This window comes from Canis lupus, chromosome 15, assembly GCF_048164855.1.
Source record: "Canis lupus baileyi chromosome 15, mCanLup2.hap1, whole genome shotgun sequence".
NCBI lineage: Eukaryota > Metazoa > Chordata > Mammalia > Carnivora > Canidae > Canis > Canis lupus.
In genome coordinates this window covers 16,250,092-16,261,528 of record NC_132852.1, presented here as the reverse complement: position 1 = coordinate 16,261,528, position 11,437 = coordinate 16,250,092, and the positions used below count along the sequence as shown (strand labels likewise).

Genomic DNA, 11,437 nt, shown 5'->3' with positions numbered 1-11,437 from the left:
TTTCTCCACATGGAGAACAGAGAGTGTTAATTCAAATGTAGCATGGGATGTCTGCCTATCTATATTTTCATCCGTACTGTATGTGAAAATGTTGTCTGTGAAGGAAAAGTAGAATGACTGTGGATACTTTGCTGTTAGAATACATGTGGCTTATTTTCTGCTTGTTTGAGAAAACGCTGAAAAATAAGGTTGTATGAAGGTGTCCAGACTTCCCATTCTAGTGGTTTGGTGTCTATGTTCTTGCCATATTCCTGGCCTTTGAAAAATCAATGGGACTAAACCCTGACTTTTCCTTAATGCTTGAGCAGACTAGACTGTAGATATATTCAAAACATTTGAACCTTGGTTATTTTGGTTTAATGTAAAGCACCCTTCAAAATATTTGAATTATTAATCCTGCAGAAACCCTTTATTTGGTTTTTTTTTCCTTCCTCTTGGTTTTTTACAACAGGAAATATTAAATGTCAAGAAAATACCATGCCATTATCCAAATTATCTTTTACTTAGTACCAGTTTAAACACTGATTACATTGAAAATCATTTCATTTCAGCCACAGCGTCCTGTGTTCACTCATGAAAACATTCAAGGTGGGGGGGAACCGTAAGTATTCTTCTTATCTTCTAAGTTCCAGACTAACCTTGACCCACAAAAGAGACCATTGAGGTCCCAAAACAGAGGCCTGTGCAACTCTGCAAGTGAAACAGAACAAAGTAACTAACGTGAGGCTCTTTGATAGAAGAGAAATTACAAAAGTCTCCATCTCTCATAACGGAGAGAAGTTCATTTTAAAAATCCATGGCTTTTCGTAGAAGACTGATTTACATGTTAGAAAGATCTTCCCATGCTCCTGATGCCCAGGATGTATGAATCTGCCTCCCTCCCTGTCCTGATCACCATGCAAATTCTAGTAACCACAGCTTTAAAGACCCAGAAATGTCCTAACATAGTTCTTACACATATTCAAAGACCAGAAGAATGTAACAGTAGACCAGAAGCGATAAGGTAATAGCATAATTCCAGAGTGACATTCCTACAAGGACCTTTGGAAATGGCAGTGTGTTAAAACATTCACTGGCATTCAGTTAAATGCCTTTTCCAACCTCTCAAATTCCCTCTCCTTTCTGATGGATAAGTCAACTCAAATTGAAGATGTCCCACATTGTGTTTAAGATTCTCTTTTGTGTGTGTGTGTGTGTGTGTGTGTGTGTGTCCTTTCCTGCTCCATTTTGCCCATGACAGAGGGAGGTTGAGAGGCTCTCTATTCGCTGCTGCCCACTGCCCAGGCTGTAAGTCAAGAGGGTGGCCTGGCCCCTTCCTACCCAGGGCCCCCTCCTCACTTCTCACAGACCCAGCCCTGAGCTAAAAACATGCTCTTCAGAAACCATCTCTCACCTCTCACCCAGTATAACCAGCAAGGTTTCCTCCTGAGGCAAAAGACTATGAAAAGAACAAGGTGGATGTAAGAATCACTTAAAGTTTCATTCAATTGAAAAAAAAATCAAATAAGACTTATAATTCTAAAGTTTGGGCTGGTTTTCTCATGTAAGCAAATGATTAGGAACAAGGCACAAAAATTAAATTCCAGGCCTGTTTAGGTCTATTGTATAATCAACACATCGTAGTTAGCAGCTTTTGAGGAGTTTATGAATTAATAGGTAACATTACGTTATACTGTTTCATGTCCTATAAAGTTAATACTTCCACTCGTGGTCGTTTGGGTGTTTATGAAACCACGTTGCTCGCAGGTGGGAAAAGGCACATTTTCAAGGTCCTGCTATGGACATTAGAAAACATTCTGTACTAAATTTACATTTGCTTACAACCCCAATGAGGGGGAATATGGGGTGTCACTTAACCTCTTTCATTTAAAAACTAGATTGGAGTGCAAATGGGAACATCATGTTATAATGTTGCTGCAACTCAGGATTAAAAAATATGTTATAGGAAAAGTTGCAAATTTATAGAGAAAGCTTCAAGCTTGGCTGAACATTTCTTATTTAAAAGATAAATTTCTTTCTGAAGCATCTCCTGATCCCACCACCATCATTCATCTCACCAACACATCTTTCAAAACAACATTTTAATTGTAATTCGGCTGCATTTCCTGTCATGCAACACTGATTTTGAAAGCCAACAGAGTCAGGGTGGTTTCCGGAAAGTTTGTTTATGTTTCCATGAAACTCCCAATTTTTTTTGTGTGTGCGGCCTAATTAAACCCGAATGGTAAGTAAATTTTGACAAGCACCCTGGCTTTTATCATACCAAAGTGAAGTAGGAGTTTGTGCCAATTTTGTTTTTTCTTAGCTCTTGGGACCTTGAGATTGTTCAAGCAGCTGGGGTTTGGTGGCCTTAAATAGGCCTTTCTCCATATGGGGTTGGCCAGGTTCCTGAGGAAAGGAAGGCTGAAGCCTGAGAAGCTCAGAGAATCGGTGTTCCCCAAAGTGAGAGCTTCAGTGTGTACCCATTGAAATAGCAGCCCAGGAAGGACTGTCTCCCTCAAACATGAAATTGAAAAAGGGAAATCAACTTTCCCCAAATAAATATACAAAAATACCATCCCTTCAACTAAGCAGCCTCAAAATCAAATCCTAAAAGCAACCAACAAAATAATTTGTCTACTCCAATCAGGGCTGGCCCCGTGCAAACATCCAAATTGAGAAATGTTTTTTGTTTTTGTTTTTGTTTTTGTTTTACCACTACTCTGGGATCCTGGCTACCTTTCTCTGCCCTTTCTCAACAGAAGACATCAGACGCCCAATTTCAAAAGTACAAGTGGCAGAAAAGATTTTCTAGGACAAAATATTAACTGGGAAAGAAATCTCTAATGTTGGGATTCTAGGGTTTGGTACCAACCAGGTCAAACGATGTATTCTGGGAGATGAGGTTAGGCACCACATCTTACCAGCATTTTCCCAGACAACTACCACCACCTGCTACCCCTGCCAGAAGCCGATTTCATCTGGGTCCGCCAATCTGAAAAAGTCCTTGGACTTTTTCAATGGAGCCATGTCCCTGATTTATGACATGTTTGAGTTCAAATGATAGGAAAGTTTTGTTCCACTAAAATGTGATTTTCTGACTGAATGAAGTAATTAGAAATAAATCATTCTTGTTCCAACATTATTCAGTATTATCTGCTTTCTAAACTTGACTTTAAAAATCCAAAGTGCCCTGAAATGTGGTTCTAATTATCTATATTGGCAGAATTACATAACTATTATAAGAGACAGCAAAAACAAATTCACTGAATTTTTTTTTAAATCCCCCTTAAGATACTGGTAGTATTTTCCTAGTAATATGAAGTTTTCTGTGTATCAAATATTTCATGAACTGCTCAGCTGCTAGAATTTGTGCTTTCATTTTCCAAAATGCCAATCCATGTTAATATGCCTTAAAATACATACTATTTTATTACTGCAAATTTAATTTAACTGATCAATGTTAGCAAAATAAAGGCTTGCATTCAGGCAGAGAATTCAGACAGAGAAAGGAAAGTGGTAGCGTCCTACCAGTAATTCTTTTTTATATAAAATTATTTCAAGGAATTAGGCAGAGAAATTCCTAATTCAGGCAGAGAAAGGAAAGTGGTAGTGTCCTCTCAGTACTTCTTTTTTATATAAAATTATTTCAAGGAAATGTTTCAACATCAAACACAATTGTTCCAGGACCCATTTTAAAAAGAAACATATCCATAATCTACTGTTTGATACTGACTCAGTGATCGCTGAGCACAGAATATATCTGCTTGACTTCATAGGGGCATTACATCAGATTTTCAAATTCTAAATCCTTACAACACACTGATTCAAACTACGAAACTAAACTGCTTTAAAGAATTCCTTTTGGTGAAAAAAATAACCTTTTCTTTTAAAGTAAACCCCACATAGCAATTTAGAATTGCTCCATATGGGGACATGTCTGCAATAGGTTGTACATCTCCGTTTAGAACCACTTGAAAATTCAACTTGGAAATTGCAGTTATTTGCTTTTGATTATAGCCAACTAAAACAATAATCCTCTCTTGTTTTTACATCACTGAATAATGCACACATCACTTCTTTTATATTCTGCACTATTATTTAATGTCCTTGTGATATCTATGACTAGACAATTGGAATACAGGTCCGATTTATAAATGTCAAAATGTTTTAATCCAACTTGTGCATATTATAATCTTCGACAAATATCCCTCACTGTAGTTTTGAAATGCTACAGAGTGGTCTAAGTCCCACGCAAATCCAAATATTTCTATTTACTTTACATGTTTGCCAAAGACTTACACTATCTAATTTCACATGTTAAAAAGAATAGGAATGTTAAAAGTAAAATGACGATGTACAATCTTCTATAGTTTCACAAGGGTGTAAAGATTTGTCTTTAAACACATCCATTTGTCCTGTTTAAGGTTTCAGGCTCTGTATAACTATACTCCTAGGAATGAAGATGAGCTGGAGCTCAGAGAAAGTGATGTCATTGATGTGATGGAGAAGTGTGACGATGGATGGTTTGTGGGTATGTAGAAAATTCTTTTCAGACGCCTTTGACCATTTTATAATTTGTTTGTGTTTGCTCACTGGTGATAGTTAAGTTTTCTTTGATTTCATGATGCCTCTGATCTTTCACGCATTACGTATGCACTATGTAATCCCAAGACAACATTACCTTGCATGTTTTCTTACATTGGGCATGGAGCCCAACAGAGGGCTTGAACTCATAACCCTGAGATCAAGACCTGAGCTGAGATCAAGAATCGGACACCTAACCAACTGAGCCACCAAGGCACCCCAGCACTGCATTTTAATATGGTTTATTATTTACTGCTTCAGGTATATGTGATTTTCTGCTAGTTTTATCTCCAATTCAACTGAGAGAAGAAATTTTCTTTGAGTACCACCAACCAGGAAAGATGGAGATCTAAGAACCATAACCACAATGCTTCCTAGATAAGAAATATTAACACTGTTCAGTGGGCAATGTTAGCTGTCAGCAGTGAGGATCTAATTGGAGAACATAAGATGAAGTCAGCAATTCATCTGCTCATTAGGTCTGATGTTAAAGACCCTTGAAAGTTCAATAATTCACCTTCATTTTAATTTTTGTTAAGAGACAAGTTTCATTCTTCCCACTTAACAGATAATCCCATTCTTACCAGCTTAAGAGAAAATTAGAGGGGCACCTGGGTGGCTCAGTTAGTTGAGCAGCTGACTCTTGATTTCCACTAGGTCATGAGATCAAGCCCCACATTGGGCTCCATGCTCAGTGGGGACTTTGCTTGAGATTCTCTCTCTCTCTCTCCCCTTCCCCCTACTTGTGCACATACTGTCTCTCCCCCCGCTTCTCTCTCTCTTTCCAAATAAATAAATAAATCTTTTTTTTTTTTTTAAAGAAGACTAGAGCTCTTCTGAGAAAACATTTGTAGACAAGAGCATTATACAATGGTACACACAAGAAAGAGGTAACAAAGAAATAAAGGCACAGGAGCACAGAGGAGACAAGACAGGAAAGCATGAAGGCTTTCTCTAGACAATCAGGGAGGAAAATAATACAAGAACAGAGGTCACACATTTGCAGCCACAAGCCTCTGCTTCTGTTCACATTAACTCCCCTTTTTAGAAGAATAGTAAATGGCTAACCTACACAGGAAAAAAGAAAAATCGATCAAACCAAGACAGTAAGTTCCAGAACATAAATGAGAACTGGAACTGTCCTCTCACTATCTGAGCTGGAAATCCTTGGGAAGAATTCAGTGCACCAACCTTTATTAAAAGTTTCAAAGGAGTTGTGTTATCTGAGACCAAAGGTAATCATGATGGTGGCCACTTGTGCCTTTGGTTTCACACCTCTGTTAAAAAGCATACTTGTTGATGAACCCCTCTCCACAAATAGTTCTTGGCCTTTTTTTTTTCTTTAGTGATTTTGTAAATTTTTATATTTTATCAAGAACTCGGGCAGTGCTGACTGTGAATGAATGAAGGAACGTTCAGCGTGATCTTCCATGATATAATAAAACTGGATAGTGACAGTGTCCCCAATAATGCCATCAGCGTTGCACCCTGTTGAAGAGGGGTGAAAGACCCCTTGCTCACCAAACCCAGCCCCGTGTTGTGCTCTTCTAATCCATCCCATGACACCGCCAGCCTCGACTTTATTTAGCTTAAACTTGAGAACGTCACTTCCCAAGTGTTTTTCCACTCCTCACTCTTGTCTAGCACCCATGGTGATGGAGCATCATGACACTTAATATCATTACGTTAAAAACCCAGCTCCTCCAGCAGGATGGTCTTTCCCTTCAGGCGGAGAGGCTGAGCCCCTCTGTTTAGCCTGGTTGTGTGATGGGAGTGCGGTGTATGAGCTTGAGAGGCAACCGAGGCATCAGGGTGTCCCCGTAAAACTGCTCACTTGGTCTTCCTATGGTCCTAAAGTGAGTTTTCTTCCTTTCCCAAACCCCGCAGGGCTTACTTTCTTAGTAAAGGCTTGAAGGCGAAGCATTTTCAAGGCCTCATATAGAAACTGATATTTCATCGTTGTTCATCTCACTTATTGCTTCTATTTTCAGGAACGTCAAGAAGAACCAAATTCTTTGGTACTTTTCCCGGTAACTATGTCAAGAGGCTGTGAATCACTCTCCCTCCTTTTTCTGCCGCCTTTCAGCACCACATCTGCATAACCCTGCCTGAAAGCTCCCCTGGGGCCTCCCTCCCAGGCCCGTCCTGCCTTCCAGTTTCCAGCAGAAGTCCCCCACCGTCACCATCTCTACCTGCCGCCGAGCCACCAGCAAAAGGACCACCAGCTGCTGAGTCCTGGGAGGCTGGCAGACTTGCTTCTGCGTGAAAGGGCATCATCCCAATTTCTGCTCTAAACTTTGGAAAGTCAATATGCGAGATCAGAAAGAAAAATCATTATCATTAGAAAGGGTTAAGTATTTGAGGCAAATTTTAAAAAAAAAAGGGAATGTCTCAAGGATCTTTCTAGTCCACTTTGAAAGAAGTCCTCCCCTCAGGCAACCAGAGATTGTTTATCACTACATGCTGTGATTTGCATTTTCACTTTCTTAGCTTGGCAGTATATTTTCCTTTCACGAGTTTGCCTAGTGTCCTGGTTTACACGACATGAAAACTGTACTTCGGCTATATCGTTTGCCTGCACTTATATATTGTAATACGCACAGTGATTACAAAATCTAAAGCAAGAGTAGGAAAGGTAATTCGGATGAGTGTGATTTTGTTGATTGAATGTGAGTTCTCAAATAGGAGTCTTTTCCTGCCGTTTTTTTTTTTTCCTCTGTACTTTTTAGAAGTGCAAACCGTAAGTGAATAAGAGCCTTTGGTAATAATCATGAGAATTTAAGAAGTTTAGCTAGGCTACAAAAAACAAAACAAAACAAAAAACCTATTGTGTTGTAAAGTTGCATTGCTATTTTATATTAAAATGTAATAATCAGCATCATGAACAATGAGCCCTTAGTGTTTTATTTATCTGGTAAAATTTTAATGAAAGCAGTGTTAGTGAGAGGTGCAAAGAATTATTCTAACGTAGACACTTGAAAGTATCTGTAAGCAATATTCATAGGTAATCTTTCACTGTGTGCACGCATATACATGTGAGATTGTATGAGAACAGACAATCCATATGGTGTGTTGTACGTTTTATGGAGATGGAAAGGAATCCCACACATTATTTTCTAGAAATAGAGTACTTCAGATGCATCACAAGCAGTAGGGCTGGTTTTAGCAAGGATTATGATCAATACAATTATTTTTACTATGATAGTTATTTTTCTTCTATGGAACTCAGAATCCTGGCTACGTTTGAGGACAGGAATATGTTGAGCCTGATTTTCCTGGTGTGTGTGAAATATTTCCTCGGAATACATGAGGCACTCTTTAGAAGTAATGTTAAATCATTCAGGTTATATTTTCCGCCCTGAAGTAGGAATTTACAAAATGGCTTTGGGACCTGAAAGATTTAATGTCGCTACCAGTGCCTGAATTACACATACCTTGAGAACTAGCTTTGTATTTCTTATGACTTTGCATAAGAACTATTCATATTTGGATCTTGAGCACCTTATAGATAAAACTTTTTATGGCATTTCTTCTGTGGACAGTGATTGATCTTTTCACAATGTACGTAGACTCTAGAATTTTGTACATATGTTTGCTTTTTTTTTGTACAGACTATTTAGTTGTCGAGAAAATGGGAATTTCCTAATTTGGTCTCTATCTTTCACTTTAAACTAAGCTAACACACTTTTCAACAGATTATCCGTTACCTATCTCACAGATCACAAGCACGCCTTGATTGTGTGATTCTATAAGAGCATTTATGCAAAAATTTATGAATTTAAAAGATCTTAGCAGCCAAACTGAAATGTACTGATTACAGAGGAGTTTCATTAGTAAGAAGGTAAAGAAACATCTTTGAGTAGCCTACCTTGATAACTGTCAAGTTCACAACCAGCTTTATATTTTAAAGGCTTTGGATTTGAAATTAAGTCAACTGCATGCAGCTTTGCTGATAAATGAATAATTATCTTTGATGCCATTTATGAGAAAAGATTTCAATATCTGTTGCCTGTCATATTTAAGAAAAATTACTGTTTCTACTCTCTGTATCTGATTTTAAAAGGAAAAATATTCATACCTGGCTTTCAGGTCATCGACTTTGAATTCTTACAAGCGAAGGTCATTGTGTTTTTCTTGAATAGACATCTAATAAATTTTGCTTGGAAGTATATGTCAGTATTTCTTTTTGAAATTTTTCCTTAAGAAAATTGTGTTGTTTATCCCAATTTCTTCGATAAGCCAAGAGAAAATGCATTTGTTCTATGTTCTCTTGATACGCAAATGGAGAAAAGATATATATGCCTCAGCTCAGAGAAGAAATATTCTTTAAACCGGCCCCTAAAGCTCATTTGCTAACTACTCTCTGGCTGAAAATTACTACTCAGCTAAAACAATACGTTTAAAAATATTTATGCCTCCAAAACAGCTATTTTTCCAAACAGAAGTTAATTACAAGAAGTGGTAAGCACTTTCTCAATTCGACTACTTTAAATTTTAAAAATCTTGCCCTAAAAAGCTTTATCACCACCAGCATGGCAATCTCTGGTAATACCCACAAGCTTTTAGTGGACTTCAAATTAAGTGCTTTTCTCTCACATAAATAGTAAGTAGCTAGCTTTCCTACTTTGATCCTTTCTTCTTTTGTTTTTTTGGTTTTTTTTCCTTTTTAAAAAATGTTTTATTTAAATTCAATTTAGTTAACATATAGAATGTTATTAGTTTCAGGGGTAGAATTTAGTGATTCATTAGTTGCATATAACACCCAATGCTCATTACATCACGCACCCTTCTTAATGCCTACCACCCAGTTACCCCGTCCCCTACCTCCCTCCCATCCAGCGACCCTCAGTTTGTTCCCTAGAGTTCAGCGTATCTTATGGTTTGCCTCCTTACCTGTTTTTATCTTATTTTTTCCTTTCCCTTCCCCTATGTCCATCTGTTTTGTTTCTTAAATTCCACATGACTGAAATCATATGGTATTTGTCTTTCTCTGACTGACTTAATTCTCTTAGCATAATACCCTCAAGTTCCATCATTGCAAATGGCAATATCTCATTCTTTTTGATAGCTGAGTAATATCCCACTATATGTATATATTTATATATATATTTATAAATATTATATAAATTATATTATATAAATATATAAACTATTATATATTATTATATATTTATATAAATGTTATATAAATTATATATAAATATATATATATAAACATACACAGACACCACTTCATTCCCAATTCATTTTTTTTAAGTTTTACTTATTTATTCATGAGAGACACAGAGAGAGAGGCAGAGACACAGGCAGAGGGAGAAGCAGGCTCCCTGCAGGACCCTGATGTAGGACTCGATCCCAGGCCCTAGGATCACAACCTGAGGCGAAGGCGGACGGTCAACCACTGAGTCACCCAGATGCCCCATCTGTTGGCAATTCAGTTATCAGAGGTGTTTTGCCATGTTGCTTCACCTTAATGCCCACTTTGATCCCTTCTATTTCCACTGTATATTAGCTTTTCACTAAAATGTGTTCCCTTTGTGTGAAGAATATGCCCAAGAATATTCTTTTGTACTGGTTTCCATCAAAGCATTTATGGGCAATTTAATAGGTAAACCTGAATCTGATAAGATTGCAATGCTTGTTTATGTACTCAGGTTGTTTCCCATTGCTCTCCTCAAGTGAATCTCTTGCCAAATGATCAACATTCTAAAAAGACAAATCTGGAATTTTAAAAACATGTGCATCAAAATCTAGATTACCTCTTACTACTTGAGAATTAATCATTTGTGTTTCCCTGTAAAATCTGCTGAGCTGCCCCAGCAGCTTTATCAAAGCCCTGTGCTCAGGAACCCCTAAATACCTTTGTGGTTTTCCCAGGCTTCCGTCATAGCCACTCAGGTACTGCTGTGAGGTCCAGAGCAGCTGAAGCCACAGTGTGACCTGCTTGCCATGCTTTCTCAATGTGGAGGTCAGGATTCTGGATAGAATATTGACTTTTTTTTTTCTTTAGAATTGTTTAATCCTTAGTAAAGCATTTTTACTTGATTTTATGCCAATACACACTCACTGACATATACCAGAAATTACTTAAGGCATCTCATTTATGCTACTGAAGCCCCCCCAACACCCCCTGTAGGTGGAGTAGGATTCAGTGTTGGGAACCCCCTACAGCCAGGCCTGTAAAGCACTGCCTGCTTATCCACCTCTGTCTGCTGTGGACTCACATCTGTGTGCTAACTGGTCATCCAGGTCAGTGGAAGAGTAGCAGTAAGGGACCTTCTAGTGTTTTATGCGTCAAATTTTAATCCCTTCTTTAGCAATGCTCTCACTATAAGCAGGCATGTCCATTTCTTATTGGATGGAAAGCAAAAAGAACTTATTTGAGTAACTGTTTCCGTGAGCTTTCACTTGCTTGATCTGTCTGTGTAAGTGGTCAGTTTGTGTGGCCTGACAATTCCTCCCTACTGCTTTCCAGATTTCAGCCACAAAAGGTGATACTCTTTAGAGGACGACTTGATCAAGAAGACTAAGGACTCTTTCAGCTTCCAAAAGCCTGTTTATTTAAAGATTGAACCATTTCATCCTCCTTTCCAGATTGTGCCTCCTAATGGTTGTTTATATATCAGTTATGGTTTCAAATTATTTCCTCATCATGAGTGGCTGGGTCAGAGTATGAGCAGAGATTGGCATTATCAATAAATAGTCTACACCAGGGATTTGCAACCTAAGGCCTGTGGACAAAAGTCAGCTTCCTACCTGTCTTTTTATGGCTTGTTATTCCCATGGCTTGTACAGATACACATTGGCTATCAATCTGATGATAGGGAACACAAATTTTGAACCCTAGTTAAATGAAATGCTGTCTCCCCAG

General features: G+C 38.0%; 1 protein-coding gene across 50 annotated transcripts in view; it reads left to right on the top strand.

Annotated features, from left to right (window-relative positions):
- SORBS2 (sorbin and SH3 domain containing 2) overlaps positions 1–8,737 on the top strand; it is a 215,393-nt gene extending 206,656 nt beyond the window's left edge. For all 50 annotated transcript variants that reach the window (XM_072776009.1, XM_072776011.1, XM_072776007.1 and 47 more), the window contains 3 exons: positions 552–601; positions 4,407–4,513; positions 6,558–8,737. In XM_072776009.1, the coding sequence (XP_072632110.1) occupies positions 552–601; positions 4,407–4,513; positions 6,558–6,619 (219 nt within the window). In that variant the 3' untranslated portion in view covers positions 6,620–8,737. The remainder of the gene's footprint in view (positions 1–551; positions 602–4,406; positions 4,514–6,557) is intronic.
- Positions 8,738–11,437: the final 2,700 nt, after the last annotated feature.